Source organism: Ruditapes philippinarum, unplaced genomic scaffold (assembly GCF_026571515.1).
Source record: "Ruditapes philippinarum isolate M1 unplaced genomic scaffold, ASM2657151v2 ctg617_1_1_1_1, whole genome shotgun sequence".
NCBI classification, from domain to species: Eukaryota; Metazoa; Mollusca; class Bivalvia; order Venerida; family Veneridae; genus Ruditapes; species Ruditapes philippinarum.
The window spans coordinates 558,351-573,551 of NW_026859650.1; the positions used below are offsets into that span (position 1 = coordinate 558,351).

The 15,201-nt window shown below is 33.7% G+C and overlaps 1 protein-coding gene across 14 annotated transcripts in view; it reads right to left on the reverse strand.

The window, feature by feature from the left end:
- LOC132757366 (nuclear hormone receptor HR96-like) overlaps positions 1–15,201 on the reverse strand; it is a 224,083-nt gene that overhangs the window by 64,753 nt on the left and 144,129 nt on the right. For 7 of the 14 annotated variants that reach the window (XM_060748624.1, XM_060748621.1, XM_060748620.1 and 4 more), the window contains one exon: positions 14,336–14,503. The exons of the other annotated variants lie outside the window; for them this stretch is intronic. In XM_060748624.1, the coding sequence (XP_060604607.1) occupies positions 14,336–14,503 (168 nt within the window). The remainder of the gene's footprint in view (positions 1–14,335; positions 14,504–15,201) is intronic. 14 annotated transcript variants of the gene reach the window in all.

Below are 15,201 nucleotides of genomic sequence, written 5' to 3' on the forward strand. Positions count from 1 at the left end.
AACATAAAACTTGTACCCGTTGATCTTGCGCGTAAAACGTACAAAAGTATAAAAATCAGACTAAGAGCTAATTACAATGACATCATTTGACTTTCTTAACATTAATGGGGAATATATTTGAATATTTAAGTAATTAAAGTTTTGCGTAAAATACCATCGCAATTAATTTAATGGCTTTTTCACTTTTTCATTGTCATACAAATTTTTTCATCTCCTGTTTTTACAGATTACTTAAGCGCAAAAATGTGACATTGTTCTGTTAACTGTAGAATAATGACATGACATGGCAGAAGATTTTTTCCCCCGTCTTCTCTTCGCAAAAAAAATGACCATGCCTTGCAACTATAGTAATGTTGTCATTTGTAATTTATTTCTTATACAGAGACGAAAGACAACCTGAAGCTAAAGATACAAACATAGAACAAGAAAGAGTTAACAATGAAATGATATTTCAATAGGTACAGTCTTAGCACGGCCTGTGTCCGTTTACACGCTGTCAGCTCGAGGACGCGCTCATGAATTCTAACAAAAAATCCCTCAAATTACACCTCAAATTAACAATTTCGACACTTTCACTTTTAAAATCAAAGTACCTTACAAAGTAATTACAAAAAGAAAATAAAAAAGGTCAAGGTCGTGGGATTTGACCTGTATTGTGTACTTCAACTCAAAATCCATCATCCATAGCCCACCTTTAACTTTTATTCAAAAATAGGAGATATAAAATTAATATATACTATGTATCATTAATATTTTTTCTTAATATTGGCAACAGAATGACACGTACAACAAAAAACCCTGCTAAAATTCTCAGAATTGTTCAAAGGAATTTTTAAACAACACATGATGCTGTGTTGTACATAAGAGATAATACAGTAGTAAGCCTCGGAATGTTAATGATTTCTCTAGCCTTTCTAATGTTATGATTCATTTAGTTTTTCCTTTCTGCAACGAACCTGGGGAAAAAAAGTATCTGGGAAACACATAATAAACTGTACAATCAATAAACTCATTCAGGGCAGGGTATTTATAATATAGGAAAGAATGGGAGAATGAAATTATCATCAAGGTTAAATTCCTCCACTCATTCATGTGGAATCGTTCAAACTCCCGCAGTGGTTACTTCCCCTGATCCATACTGAAACCATTGCCATAACAAGTAGAAGTTCGGTCAGTGACTATGAGAGTTTGGTATGCGTTATTGTAATATACTTCCTATCATTCTGTTTTCTTTCATTGAATTATTATGCTTATTGTCCACAAAGACATTGGACCCTTTAAATCTACCCTATAAGATGATCCAGCCAAAATGCTATTTGACATCAATAAACAAACATTAAAATAAACCTGTGCTTTCACTTTTATTATTAATAATGTATAGTACATTATTCACTTTAATAATTAATATTGTATAGTACAGTATACATGTACACCAGTATACATAATACACCACTGCTGACGGCATTATAAGATTGATATAAAGAATAAAGGGATATAACGAATAAAGGTAAATATGGCAATTAAAGATATGGATTAACAGGATATATGGAATAAAGGGATAGACAAAATAAAGGGATATAGAAAATAAAAGGAATATATGGGATAATATACAGGTTGAAGGGCTATATGGGATAAAGGGATATATATACAGATTGAACATATGATATGGGATAAAGGGATACACAGGTTGGAGGAATATATGGGAATATATAGCCTGAATGAGATAAATTTATAATGACACGGGGAACTTGTAATATCATAATGAAAGGTCTTACTGACAAGAGGAACTTGTAATATCATAATGAAAGGTCTTACTGACAAGAGGAACTTGTAATATCATAATGAAAGGTCTTACTGACAAGAGGAGTAATATCATAATGAAAGGTCTTACTGACAAGAGGAACATGTAATATCATAATGAAAGGTCTTACTGACAAGAGGAACATGTAACATCATAATGAAAGGTCTTACTGACAAGATGAACATGTAATATCATAATGAAAGGTCTAACTGACAAGAGGAACTTGTAATATCATAATGAAAGGTCTTACTGACAAGAGGAACATATAATATCATAATGAAAGGTCTTATTGACAAGAGGAACTTATAATATCATAATGAAATGTCTAACTGACAAGAGGAACTTATAATATCATAATGAAAGGTCTTATTGACAAGAGGAACTTATAATATCATAATGAAATGTCTTACTGACAAGAGGAATCTGTAATATCATAATGAAAGGTCTAACTGACAGAGGAATTGTAATATCATAATGAAAGGTCTTACTGACAAGAGGAACTTTGTAATATTCATAATGAAAGGTCTTACTGACAAGAGGAACATGTAATATCATAATGAAAGGTCTTACTGACAAGAGTAACATGTAATATCATAATGAAAGGTCTTACTGACAAGAGGAACATGTAATATCATAATGAAAGGTCTTACTGACAAGAGGAACATGTAATATCATAATGAAAGGTCTTACTGACAAGAGGAACTTGTAATATCATAATGAAAGGTCTTACTGACAAGAGGAACATGTAATATCATAATGAAAGGTCTTACTGACAAAAGGAACTTATAATATCATAATGAAAGGTCTTACTGACAAAAGGAACTTATAATATCATAATGAAATGTCTTACTGACAAGAGGAACTTGTAATATCATAATGAAAGGACTTACTGACAAGAGGAACATGTAATATCATAATGAAAGGTCTAACTGACAAGAGGAACTTATAATATCATAATGAAAGGTCTTACTGACAAGAGGAACATGTAATATCATAATGAAAGGTCTTACTGACAAGAGGAACTTGTAATATCATAATGAAAGGTCTTACTGACAAGAGGAACATGTAATATCATAATGAAAGATCTTACTGACAAGAGGAACTTGTAATATCATAATGAAAGGTCTTACTGACAAGAGGAACATGTAATATCATAATGAAAGATCTTACTGACAAGAGGAACTTGTAATATCATAATGAAAGATCTTACTGACAATTACTACAAGTTCATTAATAAAGAATAGAAGAGAAAGCCATGCCAAAAATCTGTATTACTAATATTACACTGGGAGGATAGGAACATTATTTACAACTGGCAACAATTGGCAAAAACCTTCAATGTTTGAGGCAATGTCTTTAATTATTTAAAATGATATGTCATCAGACGATCAAAAACTGCCACTGTAAACTCCACCATAAAACAGCATGTTGCATGCTAAACAACAATGTCGCAACATGAAACTTTTAATTAAACGCCTTCACAACTTTACCTGTTCATATAAGCTGGAGTGCCTGTCTGCAGGGAAAAAAAATACTCCATTATTTCATATCTGTCAGTTATTAACAGAACTAAACAAAAAGCTTTCAGCAAGACATTTCAACTGAAATATATTCATAACATGCAAAATGTCTTTATAATAATCACATGTGATTATCCTTTAATATTTTTTGTTTAAATACACAGTGGACCTTCGTTACTCCTAAATTTTGTTGCAATGGATATGACGCAATGGAGACGGAAGAAATGGGAGTTTAGATTCTGGAGGCTGTTCAGTATTTTCGGGTTTTGGTGGCAGTACTTTTTTTATATGGGTGGGTACTGTCATCAGTGTAGTAAAACCAGCAACTGGAAGGCTTCACCTACCAAAAAACTCCGGCTACCAGAAAGCTAAAAAGCCACCGGCTACCAGAAGGCTCCAGATACTGGAGGGCTAAAAAGGCTACGGCTACCAGAAGGCTCCAGATACTGGAAGGCTAACAAGGCACTGGCTACCAGAAGGCTCCAGATACTGGAAGGCTAACATGGCACCGGCTACCAGAAGGCTCCAGATACTGGAAGGCTTACAAGGCACCGGCTACCAGAAGGCTCCAGACACTGGAAGGCTAACAAGGCACCGGCTACCAGAAGGCTCCAGATACTGGAAAGCTAACAAGAGCTGTCGGTAGGACAGCATGCTCGACTATTCTTAGTGCTTGATAGTAAAAAAAATGCCTGATACAGTTACCTCCTCCTGTTTACAGGTTGGGGTCATGATGGTGAACAAGTGTGCAAAGTTTCAAAGCCATATGTCAATGGACTTTGTAAATATTTGAACTATTACAAAAACTTTAACGTAAATTCTAAGTCGAAAAAGGGGCATAATTCTGTCAAAATACTTGATAGAGTTACCTCCTCCTGTCTACAGGTTGGGGTCATGATGGTGAACAAGTGTGCAAAGTTTCAAAGCCATATGTCTATGGACTTTGAAAATATTTGAACTATTACAAAAACTTTAACGTAAATTCTAAGTCGAAAAAGGGGCATAATTCTGTCAAAATGCTTGATAGAGTTACCTCCTCCTGTCTACAGGTTGGGGTCATGATGGTGAACAAGTGTGCAAAGTTTCAAAGCCATATGTCAATGGACTTTGAAAATATTTGAACTATTACAAAAACTTTAACTTAAATTCTAAGTCGAAAAAGGGGCATAATTCTGTCAAAATACTTGATAGAGTTACCTCCTCCTGTCTACAGGTTGGGGTCATGCTGGTGAACAAGTGTGCAAAGTTTCAAAGCCATATGTCAATGGACTTTGAAAATATTTGAACTATTACAAAAACTTTAACGTAAATTCTAAGTCGAAAAAGGGGCATAATTCTGTCAAAATGCTTGATAGAGTTACCTCCTCCTGTCTTCAGGTTGGGGTCATGATGGTGAACAAGTGTGCAAAGTTTCAAAGCCATATGTCAATGGACTTTGAAAATATTTGAACTATTACAAAAAATTTAACATAAGTGGTTACGCCGACGCTCGGGTGACTGCAATAGCTCTACTTATTCTTATCGAATAGTCGAGCTAAAAAGGCACCGAATACCAGAAGGCTCCAGATACTGGAAGGCTAACATGGCACTGGCTACCAGAAGGCTCCAGATACTGGAAGGCTAAAAAGGCACCGGCTACCAGAAGGCTCAAGATACTGGAAGGCTAACAAGGCACCGGCTACCAGAAGGCTCCAGATACTGGAAGGCTAACAAGGCACCGGCTACCAGTAGGCTCCAGATACTGGAAGGCTAAAAAGGCACGGCTACCAGAAGGCTCCAGATACTGGAAGGCTAACAAGGCACTGGCTACCAGAAGGCTCCAGATACTGGAGGGCTTAAAAGGCACCGGCTACCAGAAGGCTCCTATACTGGAAGGCTAACAAGGCACCGGCTACCAGAAGGCTCCAGATACTAGAAGGCTAACTAGGCACCAGCTACCAGAAGGCTCCAGATACTGGAAGGCTAACAAGGGACCGGCTACCAGAAGGCTCCAGATACCGTAAGCTAAAAAGGCATAGGCTACCAGAAGGCTCCAGATACTGGAAGGCTAACAAGGCACTGGCTACCAAAAGGCTCCAGATACTGGAAGGCTGCATGTGATAAGTAGTTTCAGAGAAAACTGTTACGAAAATTTCCTACCAATGCCCATTTAAATGTCGAAAATTTAACTAAGTTGTTAACAGGATGTGGATAAGCAACGGACCTGAAATCAAATCCCACGGTATGGGACCACGTGTCAATGTTGTATGCCAAAAGTCGTTGTTGAGAAAACTGTTACGAAAATTTCCAACCATTGACCAATAATGTCGAAAATTTAATTAAGTTGATAAACAGGAAGTGGATAAGCGACAGAACAGTATGGGACCACGTCTCAATGCTGTATGCCAAATATCAAGAGGCTGTGATAAGTAGTTGCTGAGAAAACTGTGTTTCCCTGACCCCCGCCGCCCGCCCAACATTCAACAAACTATAACCCTGGTTTTCACCAGTGCAACCTGGTTAAAAACTTAGATATTTAGGGGCTGCCACTATAACAAATAACAGGAAATGAGGTCATCTTCAACATAACCAACTGTGAGTAAAAAAATTAACAACTTCTATATAAGGGAAAGTACGTTATTGCAAGGAAGAACAACAACACGAAGACAACAGTTTGTTGTGTGGAAACTAGTCCGTTTTTCCATTCAACACTGAAAAATTATCAATATGAATGACATAAGCAAGTTAAATTTAATGTTTTATCTATAATAGAAATGTTTTTTTGAAATCATTATGAGCATAGTGAAAAGTTCAGACTAAGTTATATAAGTGGTTCACATAGTAAAATAACACGCATTTCAGCTCCTTACAATGGCATTATCAAAGTATTGCAGATGCTGCTTGCGACCATAGCCAGTGCTTGTTACGAGCCAATAGAATCTAACCATATAACCAGTGCAGACCAATATAAGTTGGCACATCCATGCGATCTGATCATGGTCTGCACTGTTCGCTTTTTAGTCTATATATGTTTCGATAATGTTTCCCTACAAATGATGAATAGGCTTGTTCCGAGATTGAAATTTTAGAGTCCATTTAAATATCTACTATCAGGTGTTTTTATAATATAATAATTAACTGACCTGGAAAAAAAAGAGTTTCATTTATTCAGCTTGACCTATTTTCATTATTGTCAATTTTTACACAACTAACCTGATTTTACGAGTGATCCATAAGTTTTAATTATTTTCATTCCTTACACAATTTACTTGATATTTTACACAATTAAATTGGCATTTTAAATGCTTGTCATTTCTTTACACAATTAAATTGGCATCGTTAATGATTTTAAATTTTTAGTATCGTCATTTCTTATATTACAAATTTGATAATTCGCTTCTAATATTTCATACAAATTTCTTTTTTTCATACAACTGACCTGCTAATTCATAGATGCTTTCTTAATTACTGTTTTTTTCTTATACAACTGACTTAATTAAGGGCTTTTTGTTTAGCCTGTAGAGAAAAAGAAATTGTCTAAGGAAGATTCTGTACTTTCCCGAGAATATGTAAAAGCTTCTGTACTTTTTTAACGCCTTATATGGGATTACAATTAAATGACATCAATCTTAATTGTGTATAGGCTTTCAGTTGACCTACTTTTATATCCAGCAGACAAATCAAATTTACAGATGAAGTCCAGAATTTAAGAGTTAATGGACAGTTTCAGGAACGGATAAAAGCTTTCAGATCAGTTGAAAATAAAGTCTACTTTTCTTTAAAATGGTGACATAGTGAAATGTATTTAACCATTTAATAGGCTGTTTAGACTAACAACTGAAGATGATTATAGCCGTTGCCAACTGTGAGTATAGAAACACAGGCCTGTCGGCATGTCCGCGCAATCTGACCAACCTCTATACTGTTGCATGGTTGTTCAAATTAATTTTGTATTTTGGCATCGAAATTCCTTAAACTTTGAATGAAACTATTTCCAATTTTTTATGCAGACATTTTTTTCCCCATCTTAACCTTTACAGAAATATAACCAACTGTATTGGACTTGCACCATGCACTTTTAATATGAACTTAATTATCAAACGTTAAATGCAAATCCGTTCACCAGTGAGTTAATAAGATTCCTACGACTTTCTCACATGAAAAAATCTAAAGTCAATGATGGGACTTGAACCCAAAGCAGTCAATACTGACCGATTGATTTAAAGTTTGCTTCTATATAATATAATAATAAATATATAATATAATTTTGATTACAAAATCCATCAAAATAAAATAATAATGGCCGAGTTCCGATTTCATAGTACAACACAAAATGCAGACATAATGTCAGAAAGAACTTATTAAAACTACCCTTTGGAAAAAAACAAAAACAAAATCAAACAACAAACTTTTCTTACCATGTATTCTTACAAGCTGAGGAATAAATACCAGAAAGATTTTGTCTTATATATAATGATCAAATCTTTAAAAAAAAACGCCAGAGAAAAGCTCAGCTCAGCTCGGAGCTTCTGGCTATACAAACACCAGCTGTATGTCATTAGATTTGCTTTTTAATTTAGAGGTTTTATGTTTTCTAAAGTGGTGTTTTATAACAGCTCCTATGTTTTCTACAGGATGTAGGTTTCAGATATTTCCCCTCAATAGCAAGCTTTCTTTTCCTCTCAATAATGAGTGGATATTGTAACTAGTGAATGAATCATCGTAGCCCTGAGCAGCCAAACCTAATGCAGAAAACCTTTTCTCAGTGTTTCAACTTTTATGTAGCACTTAAAAAAAATGTAGGTTTCATAAAAGTACTCCTATACAGTCAAAACAAAATTGCAATAACGATGGTAACTTTTAGTACTGAACAGCATGATGAACTATTCTCAGTACTGCATTGATAGGTAAAGACAAGAGCCTCCTATTATGCCTTCAAATAAGTGTGTACAGTTTTGATACCAACTTCAATGATACCAACTTGAACGGAAAAAAAACTAAAAAACTTTTTCAAAGTATGATGCCAAAGAATTGACACGAGTGCATATTAGTTGTCCCTTAGTTCTTCGACAAGTCGAGCTAAAAATTATTGGAGTTATTGTGAAAATTAATACATCGACACAATATGGGTTTTGTTAAAGTTCTTCTTCTAGAGTCACAGGAGTTTTAATTTTACAAAAGACATCGCCAAATATTTTTCTGTGGTCTTGTGTGATTATAGGTGGATTAAAGGGTTTGAGTAAAAATCTTTGGAATATTTAACACAGTCTGATATGATAAAAATAGAATCTATCCATCATAAAGCATCCTTTACGTAGCATAATTATTGTGGGGTTAAAAAAAAAACCCAATAAGATATGATTTCATATGACGTCTATACATTAAGAGTCTATATAATGGCTGTTAAAACCACTATGTTTTTAATGTCTAAGTCAGTGGGTGTATTAACGAAGAATAATTTCTTCCCTCTGAAAATGACATGAAAGTATGTCATGTGATGGTATGACTAAGTTAAGAGTATAAAGAAGTTACAGATATCTGGAATCTTTTCAATAAAGGTTAAGATGATTTAATATTTTCAAGAAATGTGTCTGTACATAACCTAAAACATATTTTAAATATTCTGTGTTTCATCAATCCTGCATTGACTGGGCATGCAGACTGACCAGTAATTGCTCTGACACTTAAGGTCACATTATTAGATTTAGTTGCTGCCTTAAGGTCAAAGGTTAAATAACATTTCTAAGAAATTCATTTCCATAAAAGGTTTAACAATTACATTGACAAAATATTTGGGTTCTTTTCATCACAGGCTTTTAATGAATTATAAAACCTGGACAATATACTGGCATGCGAGCAGTTCCCGTACAGAAGCAGTACCCGTATTTTTCATTTAAACGCTTGATTTTTACTTGCATTCTTCAAAAATTCATTTCAAATCAAGCTGATACATAAACGAGACAAAATCTAAGTGTCAGTTCGGCAGTACGTATATAAAGTCTCATTTTAAATCACTTTCACCTGTGCGTCGTCAAAACGTGACCTTGTTTTCTCTGGGGGATTCCGTCCTTGTGCGCATGCGCAAAAATACTTACACGTGAGGCTTGTTAAAGGGTTTTCCACTAATACCACCTGTTTACAAATAAGTAGGCAATGTAATGTAAACTTGTTTAATTATCAGAATGTTGACCAATATTACTATATATAATAATTTTATGGCTTTGATGCGTAAAATATAATGCATACAAGTATGCTATTGCATGTGAATGCGTTGGGGTAACGGTACCGGGTAATTGATACCCGCGTTTAGTCTACGCTCTATTTCCTGAATTACATCTATTTATCTCTTAGATAATGGTCTGTTCAACAATTGTAAATGAAAAATAGGTCCGATATAATAAAGTTGTATAATTATAATGGGTTAGATTTTATGTACGGGAACTACTTCTCTTCATACAAAATAATGGATAATTTCGGTACCCCATATGAGGCCTCATAACTAAGGGTTATACTATGTTTAGAACATGATGGAATTTCCATGATTTGTGTGACGAGCTGAATATTGATGTGTAACATTCAAATTGTGGTGAGTGAGCGTAACAAAAAATAATGTTTAAGTCACTACGATTTTTGTACGGGAACTGCTCGCATGCCAATAATCCCTGCTATTTATTGAAACATGTCATCAATTATAACATCATTGTTGTTGACGTCAACATGACTTTTAGTTTTTGTTTGTTTGTTTTGTAAAGTTTAACTGGCACAACAATACATGGCATTTTATAGCAAACATGTGTAACATGACAAAAATAGATAATGATTATACATTAAACTGAAAGACTCAGAGACGTGGTGTGATAAAAATATTCAACTAGCTTAAAATGACAACATAAATTACATTGAGCTATATTTAATATCCATTTTTGTATATACACACTTATCCAAGGTTACAAGAATGTTACATATGTCAGGCATATAACACATGTCCATTTAGGTTAATGAATTAAATATGTGCACAACACTTAGAAAACAATTGTAAGGAAGATCTTATCATGTAATACACAGTTATGAGCAAAATTATGAGTGTAAAATAAAATATCAGCCAAATTTGTCGCCAGATTCCTCACAACTGTAATTGGTTCTAATTCTGTCATGATCTTACTTATAATTCAACCACCCATGTCTGCACATTAGAAGATCAGTGCTCCGACCATTTTTACTGAAATAGACCACGCTTCTAATTCCGGCACATTCTTACTTTTCTTTCATGTGAGAACCACCCATGCTTGCACACAGATCGAAGACATCAGTGCACCAACCATAGAAGATCAGTTCTCCCACCATTTTCACTGGTATAATTTAAACCACAGAGGTGTTTAGCTGGAAAGTTGCCAATACTGTGACCACAATAGTGTCGGTGGAATTTCAAAACCGAACCAGATCAAAACCAAACTCGTTTAGCATGAGAAATAAAATCATTGAATCCTACTTACATAATGTATGTATACATAACTTATTTATAATGTATGAATCTCAAGCTGAATTTATCTGCCAGACCAGTGCAGAGCAATGTCATGGTCCACACATTTTGTGGGTTTTTTTTTTAATGTCTGACAGCACGAAATATAAAATTTACCCTAAAAAATGATAAATGCTTTTTGTCCTGATTGAAAGATGGACAAGTCCGGTTAAAATATTGAGCATGGTAAGAATTAATTAGCGCTATTGACACACGGAAAAAATAACAACAAAACACTTTGAACCCGAGAATTGACGAGTGTCGTAACCTTTCATAATTGAACTGATGCTGGAAGCGACTTTTTACAATTATAATAAAATCAACAAGATAAGCATACTTTATTACACAGTAAACAATAATTAAATCAGAGTAGAATCTACTGCAGGGCATATCATAAAGAAAAGAACAAAATAATTTGAACAACAACGAAACGAAAGGTAACGATCTGAACTATTTTCGTGCAATACGATTTATAAAGTGCATCTATCTACTTAACAGTTAACATTCTCATGAAAATTGCGTTTATAGGTGCACCTGAAAGATTGCTTTTTTCGTTGTAGGAAAAGCATTATTGTAGAAACATTTTACAATCTGATTACAGTAAATAACTTCACTGATTACACTGAATCTAAATCAAAATCGAGTTTGTTTGAAATTCATGGAATTTGTTACCATAAACCAGTAGGGCTGGACCTGTGTGCCCTGCTATTAATAATTAGCTCTGGTAAGGGGATTTTTTTTAAAAAGGACTGCACAAATATGCCAATGTGCTCGCGGGCCTGGATCTGGTATAAGTTGAAGGGTTTTTAAGACCTGATTAAACTTCCCTTCTGTATTTTCAGCAAAATGGCTCGAAGGCAAATGCAGGAGTGGACAGTGTGCCTGCAAGCAAACTGGGCTCTCGGCACACATGATATAGTGTTCATTGTGTTTAAAAATTGTGTTTAAAAATTGTGTTTAAAAATTAATGTCATTCACCAACACCTTGCTGAAATGGTATTTCATGTAACTGAATTATTTATATAGCTTTATCACACATGATTTATTATAGTATACTATTTTCTATGAGTTGCTTTTAAAAAATGAATTCAGATCAGCCCATTAGCATTTTCACTGGGGTCCCAAATCTGAATCTGCCAAAACCACAAAAATTTAGTGGCATCTCTGTTTTTCTCTCCAGTTAATAGCTTAAGATTTGGGTTAAAATTTAGAAAGAACTGAAAAATAATCTATAATTTCATACACCACATAACATCACATTGTTACAGATTTGAAAATAATAATCGCCTGCTGTGTTACCAAGGAAACATATTATATTCATACAAAACATACACAGTGGGGGATTAGAATGATTCAATCCCTCTTGTTATTCAAATAGGAATGTGTCCATCCATAGGGTACAGATCCCCCATCCCCTGCCCCCACCCCCATGATTCTGCTGTTTTGTCAGTCTTAGGACAAGCAGGTTAATGACAGGACAACCAAAGCAAATTTTTTATGCCCCCTAAGTAAGGGCATATAAACACTCAATGTTGCAGGCTGATATAGGTAACAATTCAAACCTGGAGCATTAATATAATAGTCCGAGTCAAACAAATTTAAGTCGCCTTTAAACCTGAAGTACACACAAAAAACTAAAATTACAAACTATGTAACTACTTATAATGAACCAAAAAATAATTCAACGAAACATTAAAGGTAACAATCACTGATTTAAATTAAAGACAATGATCAAAAAATCAAACCATTCTCCTCCCAATTCCCCATTTGACCCTTACCCGAGATGTTAAAAAACAACACTTTGTCACAACATTCTGCCAACCAATACTTTCAACATTATGAAACACTTATATAAAGTTGTGAATACTTTCAACATTATGAAACAGTCTTATATAACATGTTTAGTGATTTTATATTTTAGTACATTATTTACATAAAGGCCTATCTGATAAGGAATAACCATGTTTGACTTATTTTTATCACTTGCAATAATGTACATACAATTATTACACAACAAAATTTATGAGAAATCATAAATTTATAAATTCATTTAAATACATATCATTTAAATACATATATAGCCATTAGTTGAGCAAATGATTTTCGTATAGACATTTCTTTTCCATTTATCCTTGTTGATTGTGTCAAATGTGAGAGATGAAATTAAATGTTATTTTTTTTCATGATCAGTCAGATTATATTAAACCTGGTAAAACTTTAAAACTGGCTTCTGATACCACTAGCTTTTGATACCACTAACTTTTGATACCACTAGCTTTTGATACCACTAGCTTTTGCTACCACTAGCTTTTGATACCACTAGCTTTTGCTACAACTTACTTTTGATACCACTAGCTTTTGATACCACTAACTTTTGATACCACTAGGTTTTGATACCACTAGCTTTTGCTACCACTAGCTTTTGATACCACTAGCTTTTGCTACAACTTACTTTTGATACCACTAGCCTTTGATACCACTAACTTTTGATACCACTAGGTTTTGATACCTGGTACTTATAAGGTTTTGATACCACTAACTTTTGATACCACTAGCTTTTGATACCACTAGGTTTTGATACCATTAACTTTTGATACCACTAGGTTTTGATACCACTATAAAACTAGGCTAGTCTGCACATATGTGCAGTAGGCACAATCTGGTTAGCCAAAATGGTAGAGACTGTGAATCAGGACCAGACTTATTAAAGTTAGATTCCCGCAGGGTGCGGGTCACTTATATTGTGCCCTATCATGAAATCTTTTCTACGGTCATTTGCACTGTACCTCGGCTCTGGCATGGACAAAATTTTTAGTTATCAGTTTGCTGATAAAGTGAAGGCACTAGTACTAGTCTGCTTCTAAATGATGCAGTGGCTGAACTGTGCTCTGGTAAATTCAAAGTGGTTTACTGCGGGTAAACTACCAACACCACCATCACATATGTATGGAGTCTGCATTAACAAGCTCTTAAAATACTGTTGGCAGTTCAATTTTTGTATTTTTGATATTGAAATCTATAATTCTCCTTTAAAATTTAAAACTGTGTCAGTCTTAAAACTACCTATAGCTTTTATTCATAATTATTTTTCACATTTTTACAGTTGCTAAGATTTTTCATTAACTTTAACTAATATAAAGAAATGTAAAAATAATTAGAAAACAAAACTTTTCCATTAAAAAAAAAAAGAAGAAATATTGAAAGAAAAAAAAGAAGCAAAGTTACTATCACTGTTTTCTCATTCTAGATGGTTGATAGAAAATTAAATATTTTACTACTTTGAAAGGAAAAACAACAAGAACAAGACAAAAAAAACAACAAATAAACAACAACACAAACCAAAAGAAACTGAAAAGAAAATTAAACAAAAATACAAAAACTGAAATTAAACCTTGGACATAAAATTTAAAAAAAAAAAAATTCAGTTTGCATAAAATGAAAAAAATAAGAATTGTAAAAGAAAATTAGAAAAGAAAAATTAAAGAAATGCTGTAACAGAATTAACAGGAAGTATACCTTGACAAAGGTTGGTATCGGTCCCAATATCCGAGGGACGGTCCCCTATCATCTTTACTTTCAATATTACCACCGAGGAACATGGTGTTCATGTAACACGACGAAGACAGACTTGTGCCTATAACAGGAGCCGCTGGTTCTGACTTTATATCCATGTTTTCATATACACTAATAAAATATTAACTCCTCTATTAATATCATTAGAGAAAAATTCATTCAATTCAGAATAATACTTGTAAAAATTATATAAATTTTGACGTAACGAGATAGAAAAAACAGAGAATGACGCACACAAAATCAGTATCACAATTTTACTGTTTCGACTGCCTCATATATGTGTCAAGAGTAGATTCACAAATAAAGGACTAATGACAAAGAAGCTGGCTATTCCTGAATCAATAAATCTAAGCTCCACGACAAAATATACCAAGCATATACCATATATCATCGGAAATTTTTTTTCTTTCTGTATACGTGTGTTTTTTTGTTTTTCACAATTACTTATATAATTATTATTATTAGACTTAGAGTACATTTGATGAATCAACTTGCATTTAAGAAGGAGTAAATCAGTAAATCATAATCCATCGGCAATTTTCACATTCACTACGATTTAATCATATCACGATGATTTTTAGACTCGTTTCTAAACTTCGACTACTTTGTCAACTGCTTTAAACAATCCTCTGTAATATTCTAAACTTTATATTTCCAATGCACGCATATTTCAAGCATATAGATTGAAGACGGCACATGACCATATACTGTCAGACACTATAAAAATCATTTTGTTCGTATTTAACACCTCATAAATTTTACAAGTACTTTACATTATACTATATGGATACACTTCCTTAACTTTCATA